Here is a 26,140-nt window from a genome sequence, read left to right on the forward strand (position 1 = left end):
CTTACGGGTATCGCTCAAGAGGAAAGTATACAACAGTTGCATCTTACCTGTACTCACCTATGGGGCTGAAACGTGGAGGCTAACCAAGAGAGTTCTACTTAAGTTGAGGACAACCCATTGGGCTATGGAACGAAAAATGGTAAGAGATAGGAAGAAAGGGTAATTAAGAAATGGTAATTTATGGAATAGAAATGGTAATTAAGAGATAGGAAGCGTGCAGAGTGGGTCAGTGAAATAACTCAAGTTACCGACATTCTAGTGGAAATAAAGAAAACGAAAGGGGCATCTGGCCACAGGGCATGTAGTGTGAAGAGAAGATAACCAATGGTCGCTTACGGTAACAAACTGGATTCCAAGAGAAGGAAAGCGCAGCAGGGTGCGGCAGAAAGTTAGGTGGGCGGATGAGGTTAAGAAGTTCGAGGGGTCAAGTGGATGCAGCTAGCACAGAACCGGGTTAAGTGTAGAAATATGGGAAAGGCCTTCGCCCTGAAGTGGGTATAGTCAGGCTGATGATGATGAAACTCCCAACAGCCAGAGAACAGTGCCACAAAAGTCAAGGATACCGACAATTTTCGGTTCAAAAACCACTTTTAGTATCAATTTGGCTTACAGTTATCCTTATATCAAGGGAAGACTATCATGGCTACCAGTCAACACCATCCTCTGGCTAGCTATTAAACATCTTCCCAAAACTGAATCTTCAAGAAAAGTTGCCAACATTTTGAAGCAAATGGTGGGTTTGCACAGGAGAGAAAATACCAGGAAACTAAGCACAGGCACTGCCAAGAGTGGTCTATGAATAATTAGAATGAGACATTTTCGATGCACTGTCCAACCCCTAGATATAGACCAAGCTAATTATGCATGCAGCATGAGCTATACTGCACTTTTCTGTAAGCAACACACATTTCATTAGTCTTCAAACAGCTTCAACCCCATTTCCTCATTTCCCATGCACCTGAATGAAAAAAGTCACTGGGCCTCAAACTGAAAGGCAAAACTTCTGCGCAGACTGCATAGCATGCAACAGACCACACGAACTTTTTCTTATGTAGCAAATCAAATAGCAAGGACAGACTTTATTACCTGCCACACTACTTGCTACAGCTGGTATAACACAAAAGGTTTTAAAAAGAAAATGCAATGTCACACACCCACACACAAAATATGCGGCACATGTTAACAGTACATGTACAATATATCAGATATTTTATTAAATACCCAAATAATAAAACATTCTTGTATAACTATTACAACAAAAATACGACCAAAGTTTTCATGCCAAAAAAGCATGATGAAGCCATGTAGCTGACAGCAATGAAAAAAAAGATGTTCAGAAGGCTATGCAGCACACTTCTGATATGCACGACTGAACATCCCAAGAACCGCAATGGCTCATTCCCATTAAAATATGACCGCAATGCATTTAGTTACAATTCCACTTCCACCTGAAGGGAAATTTTAGATTCAGTCATGGAGTTGAAAACACTACACAGACGAACTCCAGCAAGAAAAAAAAAAGAAAGGGCCTTACGCAGTTTAAAAAAAAAAAGAAAAAAAAATTAAACTTCTTACAACCACTGGATGCTCTACTCTGCTTTCAAGTTCAAAACACTCTTGCGCCTTTTCTTTCACTCCTCTTCACACTGCTGAATGGTAGCACTGTCTTGACGCTTTCACATATTTTTAACACAGAACAAGTGCCAATTCCTTTGAGTTCCTTTTCCACAATACATAGTGTCCATTCTGAAACGACAGGTTCTTGCTTTGTTTCTCCTAAGTTCCAGTTAAACTTGATATCTAGCCCTTGCCGTGGAACCTTGTTTAGACTGAGTGTCAGCATGGGCCTAGGAAAGAAAAGCGCATGAAAAATGCCACATTAGCCAAATTATGCAGGTTCATGCCACATCAGTATCTGGTTCATGGAACACTTTTTTTGCTAAATTTTCATTTACTATGTGCCTTGCTCAAGTAAATGCAAATATCCTGCCAGCAGCATCAACCTAATATGTAAAGCTTCTCCAGGTAATTCCACTAAACAAACAAACAAAAAAAAAAGAAACAAGAGTAATAAACAGTCGAACCTGAATGTATTCAACCCGGATAATTCGAATTTTGGTTATATCGAACTCACGAAATAGCCCCTTGAAAATCGCATGTAAAAGTATAGGAAAGCTGCGTTGTATATTGAACTCCGCACCACGCATTGGACGATGCGCCTCCAGACGATCCCATCATCCTCAGCTGTTTGCCATGTGACATGCGACGTTTTCAAACCCCGCGCGGAAGGAATGAGAGGGCACAGTTCGACGACGGCTAGCACCCTCTTCCCGCGAGTGTCTGCGGTGATCACACGCTAGCACGTGACGTTTGCATGTGCGTGAAGGAACAAGCGGGAACCAATGCAGCCGTGGCGTTCGGGAGAGGGGAAAAACGAGATAGAGCGAACCGCAAGGGTGTGCCTACTCTTCTGCCGGCTTTATCTCTCCCCTTCCTCTCTCAGGGTTCATACAGATTCAAAAGGGACCAATTTAGAGATATTCGAAGAATTTTAAGGCCCAGTTGGAGTATTTTCAAGGACTCAACAAAATACACGCAGCAGTTTTCAATATCAGGCACCAATTTTACGTAGGCACATTTTTTCTCTCTGCAAGAAAATGCTTTGGCCACGTCACTGTCAGGGAACAGAGGCTGGAATAGCTGGACTGCTTCTGATGATGATCGATAGGAGAAGTGCGAAGTGACTACCTTCAAAGTCCACAGAATCTCTGCTTTCGTCAAGTCACCAGCTCATGTGCCTTGCAAGCATCGTCTAGCTTTCCCGATTGTGAAGGAGGCAGGGCGGCTGACCTTTGGCTCGTACTTGGAACTAAATACTTTCGCACCGAGCTGTTGGCTGCAATCTTCATGACGCCAGCATGCTTAGCACTCTTCATACGGCTCTTTAACACCGCCTCGCCCATGGTGGTGATATCGAAGGCCTTGCTGCAAGGTCTGCATCTTGCACGGTGCTCACTCGTCGTATCTGGTGCAATCCAGTCTTTTTCAGCATCGTTGTGAAGCCACGCGGCTTGCAATTTGCTTTTCCCAGGCATTTGCTTTGCAGCCGGATGCTTCAGCTGCAACAAGTCGGGTTCAGAACCAACGGCAATTTGGAATGCCATCAACCACCATAACAAAGCGGCAAAGTCGGATTGGATTGAACCGGCTCAAGTTGGCTTCAGAGCCGAGTGGCTTTTTAAAATTCCCTGACTTTTCCAGGTTTTCCCTGACTATTTCCATTAAATTCCCTGACCAAAGTCCTGAAAAATAGTTTTGACTAATGCCATTAAAACGAATATATTGCATAGATAGACATTATGCACAATGCAAAATTTTTTATTCAGGTGTACAAAACAACTGATTTGCTGTCAAAGAGAGAAAAAAACATTGGTCAGCTGTTTTAGGGACCTTGTTTTAGAGAATTAATTTCTTCCTCAAGACAAACAGCCTGCAACTGTGCATCGTCGATGACCTTTTGCCTCTTTTGTTTAAGCTCTTTTACAAGAGCAGCCACTCTCTTCTTCCTTTCGGCATCCGATGTGTCCAACCTCTCTTGCTTCTTTCTTTGCAGGTCTTCCTTCCATCGGGCATTGGCACTGCGGACCATTCGCATCATTGTGTTTGTGACCTGAACTTTGGCCACACCTCCAATAGCCGAGACTGTGTCATACACTACTCTTAGCGCAATTAGTGACTCCTCTTTCAGGTTTTCAACAAGGCACTCTTTGTTGACTGAGAACCCTCGTTCCACAGCTGCATTTCCATGAGACAAGCTAAGAATGATCTTAATGAAGGAAAATAGCTCCTTATGGTTGCGTGAACACAATTCAAACCAGAGCGTGTCAAGCCCCTGCTCATTTCTGTAAAAGTTGGTCAATGCCACCTGTGCAGAGCTCAATGAGCATACCTCAACATATGAACGGTGGGTACGCTCAGCTTCCAAACCAGTCAGCCACTGGTGCTCTGTTAGCACCTCCAGGGCAATGCACAGTTGCTTTGCACCAACCTCTGGAGACAATGCGATGGCTGGATCCACGCAGCTCGCTCCTCTGGTCAACTTGTATTGTAAAGGTGGCCTTTCCATCACTTTTTGTGAACACTTCTTTACAAATGCAATACAGTCTTTTTTGAAGCTGAGCACAGCCAGCTGCGATGGTGTGGGGATCTTGCGAAGCTCATTTTTTGCAGCAAACCCAATGTTGAATGTAGTAGAAGCAATCATGTTATCAGGTTTCTCCAAGTCAATCCTAAGTAGCTTGGTGGAAGTGTTGGCAGCTTGCAGGACTTCCTTCCGGACGATTCTAGCGAGCAATGACCACAACAGGCGATCCAGTGTAGGGGCTAGAAAGGGTGCCATAGGCTTGTCTGTCCAAAATTCAGCCAAAAATGGTTCCAGGTCTTCAGCAATTGATAGCATAAAAGCTCATTTAACAGGCAGCATCTTGTCTCCTACTGCATTTTCAACAATGCTGTAGCTAGCATATGCTGGCGCCTTTTTCGCTTGCTTAGAGCATTCCACGAATTTCACCAAGTTCGGAATAATAGCAAGCGCTCTTGAAATCACCTTGCTATTCTCAAGCCACCTTACCGGGCAGAACTTCAATGGAAACAGGGCACTTCCTGTGAAGTGGATATAGTCTGCACGGCATGCTGGCACATACTTGAATAGATTATAGCTCCCACGAAGAAACGCTACCAGATCCCAGTGCGTCGCAGAGTGGCCTGTTTTAAATGCACCATTGACAACATGGAGTCCACAGCTTCCAATGTCAAGAAGTTGGTGGGTTATTCGGATTCTCTAAGTTCTTGTTTGAGGGACCTCAGAAACTTAAAGTTCACATTTGGCCCGTCCATTGACACTTGTAAAGTATCTTCGTTTGGTTAATACCTTCTGTGGCTTTCCTAAAAGCAACAGCCAAATCTTCTGCGGTGGTGTGCCCCAAGAAACACGAAGTTAGGTAGCGTGTTTTCACAGTGGCATCAGTTGGTCCCAGTACCTGATCAATACATCCATCTGTTCTTTCTGAGTGACCTTGTTGAGCGACTCATCAAATGCAACCACTAAATAAGGAAGGCTAGAAAGGTTTGTCAGCAACTTCTCTTAAAGTATGGACCAATACCATGACAAACTGTGTATCAGACTTTGTCCTTTCCAAGCTGCATTTTAGTGGCGACCTCACATGTAGGGAACATAAACAGAAAAAGCGAGGCAGAGGCTGCCGCTGATCAAAAAGATCCATGGGTCATTACAGTGTTCAAGCACCACATGATCTCTGCCTTAGTAACTTCATTCTTCAGTAGTAAGTTACTCACTGATGTCTTCACAGAGGGGCTAAGTGCTTCCGTGGTGGTGGCTGGACGCAGCTCCGGAGCGCTACAAGCACTAGCGCTACCTCCGAACGAAGAACTCGTTGGCACTGCGGAAGGCGAGCCGCTATTTGTCACAGTCTCGAAAAATGAGACGACCCGAGTCTGGGAAGGGCTTTGCTGAGATTTCATAGCAGCTTTATGTTTCTTACTCTCAGCATGGCTAGTAATTGCCGTTTTCCCCATGTTGCTCAAGGAGAACTTCTTGCAGCACATTGTGCAGCGAGCACTATTTGGGTCATTTGGCACAGGCCTAATCCAATTTGCATGTGCGGAGATTTCTGGGTTTGTCCAGTCGGGGTTGAAGCAGCATTTCTTTGACAGTGACATCGTCACTTCCATACATATGTTCACTTCAGTAGCACAACACGAACTTTCGAACTGAAGGTCGAAGCGCACGTGGTAGGAAAGGTCGTAGCGTGCACGCAGAGCCAAGCGTGCTTGGTAGGGAAACGCAAGAGCGGCAACTACTACGAACGAATGGAGTGCTATGCAAGCGCCCCAGAGGAGAGATGAAAAACAACGATTAGGTGATGATGATGATGATACTTTAAGTGGTGGCGCGCGCCATCTAGTATAGTGCCACGCACCGATGCAACGGGAATCTCCGAGGCCAGTGCGAACACGCCGTCACAGTCACACTTCGCTTTTAAAGCGTTAACTTCATTGCGCTCGTGGTGTCTCATGGCTACGCCTGGCCGCACCTGCGGCTACTGGTACGTGTGGGCGAGTGGGCATTGGGAAATTTCCGCGACTCTGCAATCTTTTTAGAAATATCCGACAATTCCCGGTTTTCCCGGTCGGTAGATACCCTGAATGTGGCTACCCGTCGCGCAACATTGGCTATATTAGCACCACCGTGATTAGCACAAACTGATTTATCACGCTTGAAACGCAGATACAGAAACACGATATAGAAAATACAAATATTTTAACCACATTTTTCCTGATTAAGAGCCATTTGCATGCACTACGCTAGGAATTCAAGGATTTTCATGGAGTAGCAAAAATTCCAGGATTTTCAAGGGCCTTGAAAACGAAATTTTCAAATTCAAGGGTTTTCAAGGACCAGTGTGCTTCCTGCTCTCTTTCCCGGTCTTCATTCGCAGCAGCATGCACTACGCATGCGCAGAAAAGCCAGCTCATCCCGTGGTAGATGCTTCTCCAGTGTGTTTTGAACACTGCGCGCGGCGTTTTTGCCGTCGTGCTGAACATGCGGCGGAAGCAGGAAATTTTTTTTCTTTTGGGAGAGTCATCCTTGTGCTGAACGTGCAGCGCAGCATAGGCTATGGCAGCTGCGGACAAGAAGAGGCAGGGCTTTTTCTTTTTGCGAGAGTCGTCCATTCTTACATCTATAAATCAACAAAAGCGCGCGGTCAGCTGCGATCGTGACGCCGACTTTTAGCATTATTCACTTCAAACGGCATTTGCAGCTATCACGCTTTCCAATGATTTTGTGGCAGTGGACTATGCCCGCGCCAAGCACGGCATGATAAATTGAGCCAGGCTTGTGCAATCAAGCCATCACGGGCACTCTGCCAAGTTCACTCCCTGTCACCGCAGGCTCTATCAAAAGTATAGTCAAAAGATAAACACGTCATGACGTTATCACTGCGTAGAATCTTGGCACACTGCCAATAAATGAGCTGTGAATGCAACCGTCGAAACGAAGAGAGGTGTGCCACCGAAAGATCTTTTTTTTCAACGATCGCAATTGGCATCTCAAGCAGATTTCTATATATCGAATTATCGATATATCAAACTATTCCCGATCCCCTTCGATTTCGACAGATCCGGGTTCGACTGTAACAGCATTACTCTTGCGACACTGAAGCTTTTGCTGACATGGAATAAGAAAAATGCACTGATGTAGGCTTCTCCACAGCGGTAAACCTAGTGTGAAGCATGATCAGTTCCAAGGCAATGTTTTCCTGGTCGAAGAAAACAAGTTTCATACTTCCAGCCAATAGGAAATGCAATGTGCAACTCCAGTGCCATTATTAAACACACATGACCACATTTAATTGGCTTTATGGGGTTTACTGTCCAAGAGCAACTCTACTATGAATAACGCTGTAAAGGAAGGCTTCAAATATGTTGACCACCTGTAATTCTTTGTTCATATTGAAGGTAGCGCAAAAAACGAAGACCAGGGAGTAGAAGGACACAGCACAGATTCAACTCGCCCAACTTTCAACCTTACTTGTTCACTGTAACGTCAGTGCAAAGAGCCCCAGTAGTCGAAGTTATCTAGAATCCTCCACTAAGACGTGCCTAAAAGCCGGAGTCCTTTTGAGACGTTAAAATCCCATGAAGCTAAAACCTGCACATGTGTATGCAAACACAAAGTGCAACAAATGCATACCTGATATGGGACAATGTTCCGTGGATGCATGTTTAACCTCTCCTTTAGAGTCTTCCTGCATAGAATAAATAATAAAAACATGAAAGTTAAAATTTGGCTGCAACAGTCCGAAAACAGCAAAGCCAGTATGAAAGAATACCTTTTTCACTTTTACAAAAACAACAAACATTTCTCAATGTGAGCCGCACAACTGAAGGTACTCCTACACACCTCCTTCACCCTGCAGCATTGCGAAGATGAGGTGGCTCTGGCATCAGTAGCAATTTTCCCATCGTAGACAGGTGCAGGTTCTGCCTATGTGTGCCTACTGCAGCTACTGCAGGGACTGCGCAGCTGAATAGCTCCCCATGCAGCATGAACAGCAGTGACAAGTTGCAGAACTGTGGAATGCACCCAGTTCAACAAAGAGAAATTATTCGATGCTAAATATCACTGAAGCAGACGAATGCTGCAGTAGACAAGGGGGCTACAGAGTAATGTGCGAAGTCTGGGTCTAGACTCTAGCTGTTACATTTTATGCAGCTAAAGCTTCAGAGCTATGGTTTCGTAGCTCATTCGCCTAGATATAAGCATATTTAAAACAACGCTGAAAAAGAGGTTCACCTCTGCACGGGAAGAGAGCCGGCTCACTCGTGGCAAAGCAACGCATTCTTTTGAGATTAAACTCTGTTTCATACATTCAGTGCAATGCTGACAAGGCCAGCCCTCTGGTTTACATAGTGTGCATCCATGACTAAAAATAGTGTTCCTTGTGGTAAATAAAAAATGCTCTGCATGCATAACACATTTGTTGTTTTTGTCCGAGTTGCAGTCAGTTGCAGTCAATCTTATCCCAGAGTGTAGATGTATATATGAAATATGTTGGAGGAAAGGCATACCACACTCAAGGGCATCTCATTTCTTTCTTGGTACCTGTCTTCTGTAAGGGTGCTTTTGAGGTGCTCATCAAGAAGTGAAATAGCTCTGCACCTTTTCAATTTTGTGCCATGTAACCAATGTGGAGCGATATGCCTTTAAACCTTTAAACCGTACATGTAAAAAGTGTAAAAAGGCGGTAGGGAGGGGGTTTTCTGTCCTGCAAGGTTTTTGCTGTACTGGTAGGGTTTCAATCCTCTGATTGAAATTTGGCACATGCTCACTGAGGTGCTGCCACCTCCTAGGGCTTACAAGAAGTGCTTGAAATTTATGGGGCTGCCTTCTTGCAAAGATAAACAGAAGTGATTCCTAGCTGCAGCCTGGTCTGTGGCAAGGGCAACCCTATGGCCCCTTTGGCCCCTTTGGCCCCTTTGGCCCCTTTAGGTTTTGGTTTTGCCATGTGGTCACAATGAAGCCAGGAAGCTTGATTTCTATCTTTATGGGCACTTCCATGCAGGGGATAAACAGAACTGATTCCTAGCTGCAGCTTGTGGCCCAGTCTGCAGCAAGGCCCTTGCATGGTTTTGGTTACCCTCCTCCCTGATCCCAATGGAGGCACTCAAAACTTGATTTTTATCTTTATGGCCACTGCTAGTGCAGGGGCCACAGAAAATGATTTCCATCTTTATTGGAGCTGCTGTTAGCATGGTTACCATCCACACTCACAAGGTATTCCAGCTCTCCTTGTTGTTTACTAGGGTTCCCAAGTTTACCCTCTGAAGCAAGGTTGACTCCAGAGTTGACTCCAGAATACAGTTGCTAATACTTTTCTACAACTTTTCCTTGGGAAGCTTTTTTCAAACCAATTCGACCCTCAAAGCGTCAATTCCTTTTGCAGAATACTTGCATAGCCTTCACCAGTGTTGCACCTCACATTTGAAACTTAGTATAGAGTGACATTTAAACACAGAAAAAATAGCACAATAGTTAGATATACCTGAAATTAATAAAATCAAATTTCATCAAAAATGCACACAACACAGTGTAGATTACTCAGTGAAAGAACACAGATTGTGGAAATTTTTACTAAAGAAACGCGGAAACTTTTCAAAGATTTCAGATTTATATCAAAAGTGCTCATGGCAATCCCTGAAGCAGCAAACAGAACGCCAGTTAAGCTGGCTTTCCCACCGAGCACGGGGAGCACGTAACAACTGCGGGTAATTGCTAACAATGGACAGTGGTAAGCAACATGTGCATATATGAAAATGTGTAGAATATTTTGCTGTTTTCTTTCCTCTTTTCATGTTATATTTAATGTTTCTTATTGTAATTGTTGCTAATTGCATCGTGTTTTTTACAATTGTATCCCCCCCCCCTATGTAATACCCTCCTTTGGAGGGCCTTTAGGGGTAACCTGAATAAATAAATATTACTCTGTTCTCTGCTGAACAGTCAACAGAAACGGTGTTTATTTGGCTATACCAAACAAGCCAGAGGCATCAAAATCATTCAGCTTAAGATATGGTCTCCTAACAGTGAACTACTTTCAGTTATGGAGGAAATGTGTGTGGCAGTTACTGCGGAATTGAGTTATACACAACGTTGGGGTGGCTTTGCCGCATTACAACTGTGCAGCATGAAAACTGCAAGAGCTGTCGCCATTTTCAGACCTCCAAAACAACCAATATGGGCGTGGGGGGATGGTTGCTGCAAACACCTGTGCTGCTTTATGTGGTGCTGTTGAAAGTGCGCATCTCACACCCATCTCACCCACTCCCCTTTCTCCTCAACCCTTCTCCCCCTCGACCATTCCTTTACTTATAGCTGCACGCAGCCCCGAGTCATGCACCCTCGAAGAAGGAGCAGAGACGACTCCGAAACGTCGGGTTTTGTAAAACAAACAAGTGTTGGTTGGAGATATTTCAAGTTTTACTTAGCTATCAACTCAACCAGACAGGCAAATCTGTCGAAATGTTTAGCTTTCAATCTATCCGTGCAGACTTCGGGCTAGAAGCTATGCAGCTTGCAAAGAAGTACATCAAAACTACGAAGAGTATCTCTGTGAACCGAACTATATTCTCAATCGCGATCTAACCCAGAACGGATCGACGACGACTGTTATTGTCCGTGTGACACAGGTATCAGAAAATACCCTTACTATTTTACACTGTTCAATAATTCAACATTGAATTTTATTTACTCTTTGGTCTTTTCTTATGGTCCATGGCATATCGCGATGCCGCAGTAAAGTGCTACGAACGTCAATAGGGGCCTTATGCTTTCGGATAGGTTACGTCGACGTTTCTGCAATTCAGTCATGCTTATTGCTAAGGTGATATATATCAGGTTAGGGACGTTTCATAGCGTCACATATATGCTACAGAAAAGAAGGGCGATCTTGCTTTTTCGTAACATATGGCACGCGCGCGTTTTCAAAGATCGCATTCGACAATAAATACAAGCAGTCTGAATCTGACTTCAGTTTTTGTTCTTACTCTTTATTCATTTGTTTTATTAGCAAGTCACTTAATTGTTGCTTCATACATAAATGATTATTATGCGGTGTGCTTTCTTTTGTAACAGAAGGAAAGGCAAGAAACAAAAGTGGTGATTGTATCATTGATTCTTTTTTACAAAATCTACAATACAGTAAAATTTGAGCAAAAAGGCGCAGCAACAATGAACAAGTAAAAATATAGAAATGCACCGCTAAAGGTTTTGGAGAAAGGCCGCACATATGACACCGCAATAATTTTAAAGTAGTATGATACCAATTTTTTGTGGTATTTTTTTTTTTCACTTGCTAATGATGCACCAGATATTCCTGTATAATTACACGTGGTTTTTCGCTTACCACCGCTAAGTAATTTATAATTAATTTTACATTCTTCACTAGTTTCGGCTTCGCGGTTTCAGCAGCCGAGCAGTTGTACGGTCACAATTGTCTAGGTCACGCGCGGGATAAAAAAAAAAGCTTCAACCGCAGACTCACTTATTAGCGCCTCATTTTGCGCTTTCAATAGAGCCACTTGCTTCTGCGCTCCATGCCAGTTTTCTCTTGGCTCTTCTCAGAGGCGCGAGATATGTTGCAGCATTTCTTTGGCTGGCTGCATGCTTTTTCCTTCTTTCTGCGCATCTTGTGTGCAAGCCTCCGTTGATATTTGCATTAAGCGCAGCTAACCCCTTCAGAGTTGACGGTCAAGCGACACTTTTCCTGCAAAACACATTCCCATGAATGATATGTGCTTCCTGAATCAGCTGGTTGCAGGCCACATCCAGAACAATGACGTGCCCTCCAGTGCACTCTGCCTATATAGCTCTTCAGCTTTAGATATTGTTGTATTGTACGTGCTTGTTTTTTTCTTTTCCGAGAATATACACGGGGGGGGGATAGCGTCCACAGAACTGCGTTCAGGTTTCACGCTTCCTAAAGTTATCATTTTTTCTATGTACAAAGTGGCAAAGTTCTTTTTTTTTTTCGGCACGATAATGCGCATAGGCTACAGAGTCAGCAGGTGCTTCGGTTAATTTGGTCCAAGTTGCAGGGATATAAATTGAGTCAAACGGATCCTGAGGTTCAAAGCTTCACGTCTGCTGCTGCAAGCATGAGTTCTCGCTCGGCTCTTCTGCTGCCGGATCTTTGGAAGCATTGTCAAACATCCTTGACGGTCCGTGGCATGTCGTCTGCACCACTGGCATTACTGGCACTGCGCTTTTGTCGTTTAGTGGCCGGTTGGTCACAGAGGTTCCTCAACTTCCTTTTCGATGTCTTCTTAGGCAGAAGATGGTTCGGATAATGGTCGAATAGCGTTGGCACGGTTTCGGGCTTAATATCTCTAGCGAGCTCGTTGACGATGCCGTTCACAGTCACATTGAACATTCTCTCGATGTAGCTCTCCTCAAAACATTTTTCACAGGCAATGCACGTTGAAGTCAACTTGCGGTCCTGTCTTTTATTCAGCCGCTTCCACTACGCAAGCTGCGCAAGGTCCGATGGCACACCAAACATAGAAACCTATAGTCCTGATTCGAGCGGTAGCCACTCCCAAAGAGCGACGCGAAACATGTCTTTTCCCTGCCCTGATGCTTTATTTTTAGCATCATTAGTCGTTGCAAATTTATTTCTCTCACATGAATGCAAGGAACAGAACGACTAAAACAAAAGAGCAGCGTAGACGCGCCCAAAGCGCTCGAACCACTGATGGCTCGGCCAGCGCAACTGCGGCAAATCAAGGGCGCGCCGGCGGCCGACGGCGTCTTTACGATCAGCAGCGCAAGGCACCGCCGGTGCGGCCACCTTCTCCCATTGAGAGACCCCTCCGCACGGCACACTAGTAAGTATATTCTAGGCACTATACCCAGGTAGTCGAAATTACTCCCCCCCGCCCCCCCCCCCCCCCCCCCCCAACTCTCTCTCCACTTTCTATCCCACCTTCCTCCCTTCTCTTACAGCATGGGTCAGGTGTCCACAGAACAAATGTGATACCGTATTTACTCGCATAATGCTCGCACCCCCAACACTAGGCGCAAAAAATCATTTTTCCTCGCATAATCATCACAACACCAGTATTATCACCGCGAGAGTCGTCTTTAGTAGTAACAAGCGCCATCTTTGGAGCGCTAGTGAACCTAGCTGGCCTCATGTACACGTGCTACCAGGCAGCAATAGCGTGCTCGGGTATATCATCATCATCGATTATGCTCTTTTTTTTTACTTCCATGATGCTCATAGTCGCCATTTTACGAGGTGTCTCAGCATCTCGTCATGGTTCCTTCGTTCCGTCCGTATTACTTGCTTTGTTCCACCATCTACCGTGTTCGTGGTGCGGCATCGCGGCGGGGCAGTACGTAGTTATACAGCTGCTTTTAAGCTGAAAGCTTTCGAGTATGGGCTACAGCATAGCAACCGCGCTGCTAGCAGGCTCTACAGCATCAAAGAGTTCTGCGTAGTGCGCTACTGGAGACAGCGATTGCAATGTTGATATGAACTCGGATCAAGTCTCTGATCGAGAGTAGAACTGTATGGTCTGCAGTGAGCATTATACCACGGAACGCGGGGAGTGATGATGAGGCTGCGTGCGGTAAATAAAGTGCTTTAGCAATTTGTGCTTTTGACGACCCTGTACTTTTTTAACAAGGTTAAGTTTTGCTTGAAAGTAATAGCTGACCTAAGAATCCCGATTCACACCTTTTTAAATTTGCTTTTAGCGCTAAAAAACATTTGCTCATAATTTTCCCCTTATAATTATCGCACACCCAATTAGCATCAATTTTCCCCGAAAAAAAGAAGTACAAGCATTGTGCGAGTAAATACGGTAGATACTGCGCCTTTCCTTTCCTGAGAACCAATTTATTACTATTATTATACTCTGCACCTTGACATCTCCGCTTGGCAAGGCATTCCTTTCTTTGTTCGGGCATCTCTGCTGCTCTGCATCTTGGCGTCTCCACTTGGCAAGACGTTCTTTGTTTGGGCACCACACTTACTCGTGATAGAGCTGTGGTTTCACGCATGCACACTTGCGGAGAAACTGACACACGGTGAAATGTGCTGCTGACTAGCGTAGTGTAGCTCTCGCTACAAAAAATACCACTTAATCCAATGAAAAAATTTTAATCCGTACGCCACCCATGCACGCACACGTTAGTGTGACCCGATACTGCGGGCCGTCAGTGCACACTCAGTGATCGCTCCTGATGCGACACACATCCTTTTGCATTCAGCGACTTTCATTTCCTTGAAGCAAAATTGCAACTAATTTCCTAATTTTCCCAGATAATCCAAATTCTCTCAGAGTTCCCCGTTTTCCAGGTTGGTTTACACACTAGACAAAATGTGAACCAATGTCATGAAATCTGAACACATTGTTATTAAGTCAGCGTGGCACGAAGGAAGCCCGCTCAGCATCAAATCTGTGTTGGGTGTTCCAGCACATTTGAGAAACGCCTCCTCCTCCGCGCTAGAAGAGCTTGTAGCCTTGCAAGCATCGGCGTCAACCCTGCCTACTCCTCAATCGGCTGCGACGGTGACTCATCCAGCCAGAAGAGGCAAGTCTCAAGAACTTTCTACAGCACCTAGCCAATAACTACGCGCGGCTCGGCGGGAGGAAGAGAGGACGCTAAAAGAGCGAAAGTGATGTGTATGTGCGCGCCACCCTTGGAGCATTATAACAGACACACAGCGCACCTTATTTATTGAGGTCGTGTCATTTGTGCTAGCCAGCCAGTGTCAGAGCCAGTGCTACTGCGTGTTAGCAACTGCTACTGCTCAGCTCCCGGGGTCGACCCGCTGCTCGGAAAGCCCACTGATCATCGACTCCATGGCGGCCACATCGTGACTCTCCAGACGTCGGTCTGCGACAGTGCCCGGCGAGCAATTTGGTGTTTGTTTGACTGATGCCTTGTTCATTGCTGTGAAGCCTCTGTGTAATAACACAGCCTCTTTAGTTGCTTGCTTTGCATTGCCTTTCTACAAACAGTGTCTGTGTATTTCCAGTGTTAGTATGTATTCCTCTGTATCGTCTCTTGCTGTGTATAAAGTTTGCTTTTGTTCGTTAATTTTGACTGCGACCCTTACTCTGGCTTGAACCGGCGAAAGCTGGACGTCAAACAGCCAGCCCCTTCTGTCACTATAGGTAGCTGACTTCCGGCTGAGCTTGCCACGAAAGTAGAGGGCATCTCTTTCGAGACCGGGACAGCTACCCCTCCCCCCCCCCCCTCACCCTAAGGGAGTCAGGGAGTGTGCGCACCAATAGTGGCACATCGTTAATATTCTATACAGCAGAACCCCTTTATAGTAAAATCACTGGGGCCAGTAAAAATCTTTACTATATCAGGGTCTTTACTATATCAGTTGTTGGTGATTAAATGGTCCTGAAGATGCTGTCTGGGAGTTAAATGGGCACTTACTGAACATTTCTTGCTGCTTAATGAGAAAAAAACTCTGATATAGCTTTCATCTCTCTCTTATTATCTCTTCGTGCCATTTTTTTCAGTTATAAACATTTTTTACATCTAGTGGAAGTACCTCTTAATACAACAGAGTCCGATTTCATGTGAAAACCAAAGCCTTGCATGAACGCATCACTTCTTGCTGTTTCTGTCTTTTAAAAGGCAATAAATGATAAATGCGCATAGCAGTCAAGTGCTGCAAGACCGCACACGCTGCACCTCCACTTCTTGGCTCAGCTGCCTCATGCTTCGTGCTGCACAGTACTGTGAATACTTGCCCGTTTCTTCCCCTTCCCTATTTCTTGCAGCACTTTTACTCCCCCTTGACTCCTTTCATGTTTGTAGACAGCTTTACTTTTTTTTTCCTTACGCGCTGCGTGCTTTCCCTCACGGCTCCAAGGCCTCCGTAAAGTAGGCTTGTCCTGTAGGCTGCTAAGCTTGGTGGTAAAGCCACTTAAAAAGACGCTCGGTGTTATTTTTCTGTTTTCAAATACAAAAAAAAAATCTTCGCGATTCTAGGCAGTGCGCGGGCGGCGATGCCATATCGTGGGAGTCGTCGCTGCGGCCGGGCACACTTTACTACAACAGATTTTCGCCAAAAATGTCTTTACTATAAAGGGGAAAAAATGTACAGTTGTCTGGAGGATGAACTGGGACTTCAGTTTAAGTTTACTTAGCGGGGTTTTACTGTAATTATTAACGGGTGACCACAGACATGAGGAAAACATCTATCGCATCGAGCGACTGCAGTTGATACAATGCGCTGTGCTACGGCATCTCCGCTGCTTTCCCTACTGAAACATAGCACTACAATAGTTCACATTCAAAAGCAGGGAAAATACCAGGACCACAAAAAAAAAAAAAAAAAAAAAAAAAAAGAAAGAAAGAAAGAAAGAAAGACAAGGGGGGGGGGGGGGGGGGGAGCAGCATGCATCAGCAACATGACCAGCACCCTCGCCTCTAGCCTGCCCATGGTGGCTAGGTAGCCTTGGACTTCGCTGTCAGTCCCACTCTCCCCGTCCTCCATAGTTCCAAAGCTGGATACAGGCCAAGAAAAAAACCGGCAAACAGCCCTCAATGGACCCCCCCCCCCCACCAGCCAGTGGCATTGCTCCAAATGTGTGACGCCGCGGCACACATGGGAAAAGGAGAACAAGAAAAAAAAAAACCAACAGAAAAACACGTTTTTCTGCGCTCACGGTCTTGCGGACTTCTTCAAAATGTCTGCCTCCAGTTGGCGCGTCCGTTCGTCGGTGTTGCCAGCAATGTGACGTCGTAGGGCTCCATGGCATCTGCCACGGAGCCCGACCATGAGACACCACTGATGCAGTGAAGCGCAGAACGAAGCGGTTTCATGAAAACTCGACAGTGCTGAAATTCACCATCAGAATTCCTCATTTTACCTGTTGTACTCTGATGATCAAACGACTATCGATCGAATTGAGTAGTGGTATGCATTTTTGCTGGAACTCACGAAGCATTAAGAAACTATTTGCCAGCAACGGACTTACCAGAAGAAACCATGTTCCTAGCGCTACTCGTAGGTGCAAGGCGGTCGGCCGTGCCGTCATGGTATAGCTCGGCAGCTATTGGTTGGAGTGGGGTCCTTTGATAGCTGGATGCCGCTTTTTTCTCGACCTGTATCCAACTACAGCTTATGACTAAAGTGGCAGCGCCTGCAGTCGCAATTTCCTGACATGTTTCACCACGTTTAGAATGATCAGTATAATGGGGGTTTACTGTACGCATTTTCTTTCTCTATATTTGTTTCAAATTTTGGTTTCTGTTCTGCACTGTCCTTTTGAGTCTGGATGCAAAAACTACATATAATGAAATAGTGTGTTTTCCTTTTTTTTTTTTAAATTTTGCTTTCAATTAGGTTCAACTGTATTACACTGTGCATGAAGTGAGCTTAAGACTGTTGTCATGAAACCAGATATTGTTATCCTACTTGAAATGGCATTAGTTTATCTTTTTTTTTTTTTACACTACCTCATCACTCATCTCATCTTCGTAATAGCCATTTCTTTCTCACATTTTTTTGCTTTCAGTCTTGGAAGGTACTCAGCAGAGTAGCCATTTTCTCTCTAATCTCACTCCTAAGGGATGCAAACGCTGTTAGCCATGGCACGAGCAGGCACACCATTTGCCTTTCGCACACCGCAGGCAACAGGTCCAAAGCTGACACCTGGCCACCTCTGCGCTGCAACAATGCGTCAGGGTTCGTACAGGTGGCAAAGAAAAAAATTCAAGGATATTCAAGGAATTTCAAGCCCCCATAGGAGGATTTTCAAGGCCCCCTTCGAGGGCTTAATTTTTTTTTCCATGTCAAATATCTTCAAACAGTGCTCTCAAAACGTCTGAAATATTTATTCCACAAAGAAAAAAAACATCACTACGCAGATTTGCTTCTATTGCACAGAAAAAAATTAAATATAGCTTCATAAAATATCACAGTGGAAGTTTGGTCATATCCCGCAGAAAAGTGAAAAATCAGTTTTATAAAATTGTTGGTTATTTCCTATACCCTCACAAAATATTGTCCACTGCTTCAACTGCACAAAACAAAAAAAATCCTTAGGAAGCAGCTCCTCAGGGCTAATTCAGGGGAGCTCCAGCAGCTTTTGTTGAATTTGGAGCTTGATGGCGTGTAGCTCCTCACTCTTGTCTTTGGCCGTCTTTCGGAGGCTATTGGACTTTACAATGTGTGTCACATTGTTTCTGCCTCTGCTTTATCAGCATAGGCATCTTCAGATGCCATGAGATCATCAATTGTCAATTCCAGCTTCTTTTTCTTTCTTTTCATTGCATCAAGCTCTTCCTCAATGCAGTGCTTTTTTCTCTGCTTTGAAGCTTCACAGTCCTGCTTTTTCTGGGCTTCCAAGTATGCTCCATACTTTTGCCTTGCTGCTGACACAGCGATCCTCAGTTCCTTGGTGATTGGAATGTTTAGAACACCACCTGCTTTCTCAACCGCATCGCACACGATCCGTTGTGAAACATATGAAAGGTCCATCAGATTCTCAACGCACACCTGTCAGTTTACACTGAATCCACGCTCGACAATTGCCTGGCCATGACTGAGGACAAGCAGAAGTTTCACAATGCTCCACAACTTCGAGTAGGTTGAACTGAACTTCAAGAGATCAGGGTAAAATTCATCCAGTCTGTCAGCGCACTTGTCAAATTGTCTAAGCTGATGTTTCTGCTCGTGCATGTACTCGGCCAGCACCGTGTCTCGAAGGTGATCAGCCATTCTACGTGCAGTGATGAGGGTGTCCAACACTTTTCTGAAACCACATCTGTCGTGGGTCTAGTGAAGAAAGGCCCCTAACAAATGCAAACTTCAAGGGGCTTCTGTCTAGAACTTTCTTTGTGGCACTGATCAAAAACTGTTTACATTCCATCCGGAATTGAAACACGTCCTTTGAGCTCACTTTAGAATTCTTGAGAACTTGCTCTGCTTTGTAGCCTATATCCACCTTTTCAAGTGGAACATGGTTCTCGGCATTATCAATGTCGATCTTCAGCAGACCCACTATCCCTTTGGCAGACAGGATCGAACATTTCAAAAACTTCGTCAGCAGCTTTCTGAGAACAGTTTCTAAATCCCTTGCAAGGAAAAAAACCATTGGTTTGTCTGTCCAGAAAAGGGTTCAGTGCCATCGCCACACATAAGGCAAAGTTCAACTTTGCTGGCAGCAAAGCATCACAGCAGAACTCCCACAAGTTATTGAACGATGCACATTTTGGCAGGTTGACTTCTTTTTTTCTAGCAGCCTCAATGTACTTTTTCATGTCACACCACAACAGCAACGCTCTCTCAATTACAGGAACATTCTCCACCCACCGGTGGGCGACAAACTTAAGAGGAAAGGTATCTTGGCCTGTAACTGCCGAAAAGTCCTGTCTCCGTGCTGGAGCACCTTCAAAAATTGCACTCAGACTAGACAACAAGCAGTCAAGTCCCTATTTAGTCGCTGAAACTCCAGCCCTATAAGCATTGTGCACTGTAGCCCACAAGTGCCTAAGTCCACACACAGAACTTGGTGGTTTTTTGCAAGTGCTCTTGAAGACCTTTGAAGAACTTCAGATTGACAATGGCCCCTTCCATTGATATCTGGAGAATCTTGGCAAGAGGCAAAGGCTCGAGGGCGCTTAGCAACTTTTCCTGAATGTCATCGGCTGTGGAATGCCCCATAAAAACGGAGGTGTAATACCTAGTCGTCACTTGGTGAGCAGAGTCCCAACACCTCACGTGCACATCCATTTGCTTACTTTGCAGAAAGTCATTTGCCGACTCGTCAAACAGTACGACATAGAATTCACACTGTTCTATTCCTCGCTGCACTGCTGAAAGAAAGGCCTGAGACCGTGACACGTCATATAGGCACATTTCTTCTCACCACAAGGAAACGCCTTTGCCACTTCACTGTCCGGAAACATGCGCTGAAATAGCTCCCCTGCTTGGGATGACGACCGGTACGAAAAGTGGGATGTCACAACTTTCAGAGTCCAAAGAATTTCAGCGTCAGTGACAAGCTCATGCACTTTGCAAGCATCGTTTAGGCTTGGCGACTGCGAGGAACACGCGCTAGTAAACTGCTCTACCGCGACCGACGTCAGGTACCTTTTCAACGCGCTCCCTTGCGCCACCTTCATTGCGCCAATATGCTTGCCGCTTTTCATGTGACTTTTTAAAGCGGATTCACCCATGGCAGTCACATCCACAGTTTTATCGCAAAGCTTGCACTTAGCCCGATGCGGACTCGTATCAGGCGCAATCCACTGCTTGTATTCGTCATGGTGGAGCCACGTAGCCTGAAACTTGCTCTTTCCGGGCATTGTGTCACATATGAAAATATCACGTGCGCTGACAGGCAGAAGCCACGCTCATTCCAAAAATGCAAGCACTAGGGCAACGCCAGTGTAGACACGGCCGCACGGCTCGGTAAACCTATCTAAAAACGTTGGGCTCGGTGAGTAATGGCGATGAGATAGCGATGGGACGACGCAGCCGCGCGCCCACTGCAGTGTTCCCAGCCGCCTAACGAGAATGCGCTAAATAGGCTAAAAATCGATACGTTTCCTTCCCCGTAGTTCATTCAGAACTCAGTCAAGAATAAAAGTTTAGCAACAAAAACGTTTTCATGACGAAAAACACCAGTTCAAATTTAGTATTCAAGGAATTCAAGAATCTTTAAGGACCAGTAATAAATTCAAGGTTTTTAAGGGCCTTGAAAACAGACTTCCGTAATTCAATGGTATTCAAGGTTTTCAAGCACCTGTGCGCACCCTATGAGTGTTGCAAAGCCACCTGAGCTATTGGGGGAGGGGGGCCATTTTTCTTTACTTTCAGACTAAATGCAACGAAAGTGCATAGTCTTAATCATTTGTTTTATGCTCATTTCAAATATGTAATCACTGGTTTTCAAAATATTCAACATTTTCAACTCCTTTGTTTACAGAAAAAAATTGAGAAAAAAACACTAAACAAAAATATATACATATATTAATGTGTGGATAGGCAGTATAAAGTATGCAGAATAAAATTTAGGGAACTACTTTTTTGAATAAAGCAATATTAGTCATTTTACAACTTGCTAAATTTTGATGTAGGAAAACTAGAGTGCACAAAAAAATTAGCAAGAACAAAATGCAGGGGTGGAAGCAGGCTCATGCATTTTGGAGAAGCTTTAGAGCAATAAAATGAGAATCTAGAACATAGAAATTATGATTTGGAGCATCTAACAATTGAAAGTTTTTGTTCCTGACATGCCAACATACCAGATTTGATTCCTTTCAATTCAACGTTGAATGCTTTGCTGATTAAACCCGCACCCGCACAGATATTAAAATAACACAACCAACCTGAGGAAAAATTTGGAGAAGACTAGCAGCAAACCGAATGTTTGCCCCCACACTTCATAACTGAAGTAAGTCCTGTTTTGACATGATAGATTGAAACGTCGAGTCCACCCCTTTGATGTGCTCAAGCACCACCACTAGTTTGAAGTTGACATCAATGAAAAGCACATTTCCACTCTGTCTTGTGCATATCTGTTCTGAACATATGCCTGTGCTGAATAATTCCAGGGCACTGGTCAGTAGTGCCTTCAGGAAGGATAGACAGCACTCGAAGGTGGCATTTTCCTCCTCCAGATTCTTTTGCTTCATAGACTCACCAGAGGCTCATCATGTTTTCACCTGAGCGAATCTGGTGCTTCCTTAATTCAAACGGGTTGGCGATACGCCTGTATGGCATTTGAACACCCTTGAGAACATGTCTAGTGAATGGCACTTATGTGGCGTCACCCTTTATGCTTCAAGTATGCTTTTGTCTGATGTAGACTTGACACGTTGTTACTAACAAAGAGGTGCAATAGTGAAGTACCTGCTTGTTTTCACAGCTGAACCCTTAGAACAACTAGAGTTGTACTGTTTCACACAATTTTTTGGAGGAACTATCATAAATAACATCCTATGCTGCAAAAACCCGTGTTCAGCTAAATTTGATGGCAGAACATCGAGGCAGCTGGTTTGGAGAAGTTTTGGAGCAGAAAAAGCAGCTTGGAACAGAATGGAACAAATAAGCAGCTCTTCCAAGAAACCTGCTCCCAACATTGTAGAGTTTAACCACCTAGAAACGTGCTGCAATAAAAATTATTCCTTTATCTGTTCTAGATGTGAAGATATCCTTTTTGTAAACTAGCGAAACGCCAGAAATTTGTGTTTTGAGAAAAAAACAAAAAAGACAGATCAGATTTATTCAGTTCGTTTGCATCTTATAAAATGGAATTAATAATGCAAGGAGTGGTTAAATTAGCTGGTATGTAGGAGATGGGCTGTAGGTTCCAAGATAGTCTCTTTTTCTTTTTCCCCCAGATTTTTCGGCCCACCAAGGGCTCTGCCCCCCTTAAATGCGGCCACCTAGTACTTGTTGAAGTCAATGATTGGGTGCACCTAGCACCCACGCACCTTTCATGAAGTCAGTGGAAGGTGGCACATGCATGATGCCAAGATATCATGCCAGATCCCAGCGCAGGCACTATTGATGGTGCCCTGCCTTTTCTGTAACCCTTCTCGCAGGAAAGCATTCTCCCGCAAAGCAAAGGACTTGCATTGTTTTCCTTTTTCAAGGGGGCTCAACTTTATCTAAAACTGGTTATCTGAGGTTCACTATAACAAGGTTTAACTTTATTCATTCGTTAAGGGGGGAGGCTACCCTTGAACACCAACTTTTTTTATTTCTTGAGGTATTTGAATGAAATTTTCAGGGTATGCTCATAGTACACACATTTGAAGAACTACCAAGTTTCATGGAGCTGGGCTCATCGGTTCTCAAGTTAGAGGAGTATATCAAGATAGTTTACATAGGTCCCTAGGGGCGGCCTGGAGCATTTGCAAAATGTGCTAGCAGTGTGAAATTTGTTATGGACATTCCTGGGTTTCCCCAGGGCAAGACAATTCCCTTTTTCCAAATTTCCTCTCTGAAAAATTTTAGTACAGCCCCAAATTTAGTGTTAAAATTTACACCTGACTTAACGATATTTTAATTGAATGCCCCTAATTACACATGAAATATTTTGAAAAAAAAAAAAAAACAAATTGTCTTGCCCTCAGAAGTTTACTTAGGTATTTAACAAAAAAACCTCATGAAAATCCAATAAGCGGTTCTTGAGCTATGACTTTCCCTAGCAGCCACACAGTGCAAAAAATTGAGAAAACGGCTCTCAAAGGTTGAGAGAACAATTACTTTTTGTTTCTCAAGTTATCATGATGAAATTTTCAAGACAGGCTTATGACATTAACAAATGAAAAATCACCAAGTTTCATAGAATTGTGCACGCTAGTTCTCAAGTAACAGAAGCATATCAAACTGGTTCGAATAGGTCCTTTATATCAAGCCTGTAGAAATTGCGAAAGGTACTGGCATTGTGCAATTTGTCATGCTGATTCCTAAATAGGTTCCTCAGGGCAAGACAAAGCCCTTTTTCTAAATTTTCTTGCTGAAAAATAGCGTAGAACTGGATTTTTTGTTATCAATTAGACCTATGTTGATTAACCAAATTAATTATGACAAATTCCAGACATAATATTTTGAATACATGGGCTTGCCTTGCCCTCAAAAATTTATTCAGGTACAGTCGAGCCCACTTATAACGGCCCCACTTAAGGGGGGACACGGGTCTTTGGGACCAAAAAATCACCAAAAAACCGATTTTCTGAAAATGGCATTTTTGGAATCTGTGGCTATTAATCTACAAGTTCACCAATTTTCTTCTTCCAGAAGTCAGTATTTTCAGCATAATAACGAATTGAAATCATCGCGCGGGCTGAATTTGCGCAGCAGCAGACGATAAAACGGCACATTTTTCGTTGCGCGCAACTGCCGTTCCGCCGGACCGATCTCGGCCATGTTAGGCTCGTTTGAAAGAGCGCTTTCTGGGTTTCAATTTCCCGCCGCTAGCGCTTGCCTGCCCTCAATGGCCACTGAGAAAAATAACCACAAAGAAAAAGGAAAACGCGGCATCTGATTCGCTGCTGAGCGCACGTGACTGCAACTGAGCCATCCGATTGGCTGATTCTATCGCACGTCGTCTGCTTGCGGCGGGCCAGCAGCCGTTGAAAGCGTCCGAGACGCCATTTTGTTCTGAGTCGAGACCGAGGCGAGACGATGCCCCTCAGTAAATTCCGCTCGCGCCACAAATTCGGCAAAAAGAAAAAGAGTGCGCGCGGCGACAACTTTCGGAACCGTCCTGCGGCACCCGAAAGCTCCGAGGATGTGCAGGAGCCAGCGGCAAGTCAAGAAGTCCCCGCGGCCGAAATAGGCCTAGCGAGCTCGGCGGCGCCTACGCCCAGCGGACGCGTCCGCCACGACACGACGATGCTGCAGCCTTCGGACTTGATTGAAAAGAAAAGAAAAGCCGAAGGAATGCTGCAGGAGCTGGGTTCAACCGCAGCGACGAAGAGGAAAGCGGATTTCATCGCCACTTCTGACGCCCGTCTTCTTGACGCGACCGGCGGTTGCCGTGCGGACGATACGACGTTCACTGTTGTGAGTTTGGAGTCGCTGAACGAACTGTTGTCTGCTGTGAAATGTAAAGTGTGTGGCGGGGATGTCCATATTTCAAAAGGAAATCGTGAATATGGTCTAGCCGTTAAACTCTCTCTCGCGTGCGTGATTTGCGGGGACATTTCATCGGCATGGAGTTCGCCGCGCGTGCAAGGCAGCCAGAAGATAAATCCGTTTGCCGTGAATATCCTTGCTGCACGCGCGATGCAAAGTACCGGACATAGGCAAACGGCGCTGAATGATGTGTTTGCGGCGATGAACATATCTCATCGTGGCCTGCACACGAAAACGTGGCAGGACTACGTAAAGAGTAAGCTGACGCCCGCAGCAACACGCGCAGCCGAAGGAGTGTTGAAAGACAGCGCCCGTTCTGTTCGGCAACTCTATAACGAGTTGAACCTTGACAACCCCGGGAACATTTCTGTCTCTTTCGATGGTTCATGGATGACCCGGGGTCATTCATCCCACATCGGTGTCGGCGCCGTAGTAGAACTTTTTACTGGACTGGTACTTGACTATGTAGTTTTCAGTAACTTTTGTGCTGGGTGTGAGCGTGGGCCCAAAGAAGGTGACCCGTCCTATGAGGCGTGGAAAGAAAGCCACTTGTGCCAAAAGAACACGGACAAAAAGTCCGGTGAAATGGAAGTTCAGGCCGGACTTGTTTTGTTCGAAAGGTCACTGGAGAAACATGGCCTTAGGTACACGACCATGCTCTCAGACGGCGATAGCCGCACATTTCTTGCATTGCAAGAATCAGCTGTGTACGGCTACATCGAAATCAGCAAAGAAGATTGCACAAACCATGTGCAGAAGCGGATGGGAACGGCCCTACGCAATGCAATTGCCAAGCATAAAGGTGATGCAAAAGAGAGCTTGAGTGGCAAAGGAAAGCTGACAGGCGACCTTGTCACCAAGTTGACATCGTATTACAGCTGGGCCCTGAAGTCCCATGCTGGAGATGTTGGGGCAATGCATAAGGCAGTGATGGCTACCTATCATCACGTAACCTCCAATGATACCGTGTCAAATCACACCCTCTGCCCGACAGGCGCAAACTCGTGGTGCCGCCAGAATGCTGCTGCAGCCAAGGGAGAGCCTGCTCCCAAGCACAGATACAGTCTGCCACCACATGTGTGCAAAGCACTTTTGCCTATTTATGAGCGTTTGGCAGACCCAAAGCTGCTAGAGCGGTGCCAGCAGGGAAAAACCCAGAACAGTAATGAAAGCTTGCACTCCCTAATATGGTCACTCGCACCAAAGGAGCGCCATGCGTCACTGTTCTCCGTTCAAGCAGCTGTTGCGGAGGCTGTTGTCCGCTTCAATGCAGGAAACCTACTAGCATGCTCAAAAATACTGAGTGAGCTAAATATGAACCCTGGCGTCCAGAATATCAGGAGGATGGCTGAGAAGGACAGGCGCCGAACAGCCGAATCAGTACGCAAGCGTGCCTCTGCGGAAAACATGCATCGGGCACTGAAAAA

General features: G+C 45.0%; 2 protein-coding genes and 1 pseudogene across 2 annotated transcripts in view; all 3 read right to left on the reverse strand.

Annotated features, from left to right (window-relative positions):
• Positions 1–1,538: 1,538 nt before the first annotated feature.
• Positions 1,539–26,140, reverse strand: part of LOC146203911 (eukaryotic translation initiation factor 4E-1A-like) — a 52,929-nt gene continuing 28,327 nt past the window's right edge. The window contains exons 5-6 of the mRNA XM_084588985.1: positions 7,775–7,829; positions 1,539–1,847 (exon numbers count right to left, since the gene is read on the reverse strand). Coding sequence (XP_084445111.1) covers positions 1,788–1,847; positions 7,775–7,829 — 115 coding nt within the window. The 3' untranslated portion in view covers positions 1,539–1,787. The remainder of the gene's footprint in view (positions 1,848–7,774; positions 7,830–26,140) is intronic.
• On the reverse strand, positions 1,856–5,272 carry LOC146203912 (uncharacterized). Its single transcript, XM_084588984.1, has one exon. The coding sequence runs from the start codon at positions 4,457–4,459 to the stop codon at positions 3,443–3,445; it is 1,017 nt and encodes a 338-aa protein (XP_084445110.1). The 5' UTR covers positions 4,460–5,272; the 3' UTR covers positions 1,856–3,442.
• LOC146203913 (uncharacterized) lies at positions 4,617–7,750 on the reverse strand (annotated as a pseudogene).

Source organism: Amblyomma maculatum, chromosome 1 (assembly GCF_055883805.1).
Source record: "Amblyomma maculatum isolate TAMU_Amacu chromosome 1, ASM5588380v1, whole genome shotgun sequence".
In the NCBI taxonomy this organism is placed as follows: Eukaryota; Metazoa; Arthropoda; class Arachnida; order Ixodida; family Ixodidae; genus Amblyomma; species Amblyomma maculatum.

Bases quoted from the DNA above. Each gene is read 5' to 3' on its own strand.
- LOC146203912 (XM_084588984.1), bottom strand. From the start codon at position 4,459: ATGCTATCAATTGCTGAAGACCTGGAACCATTTTTGGCTGAATTTTGG.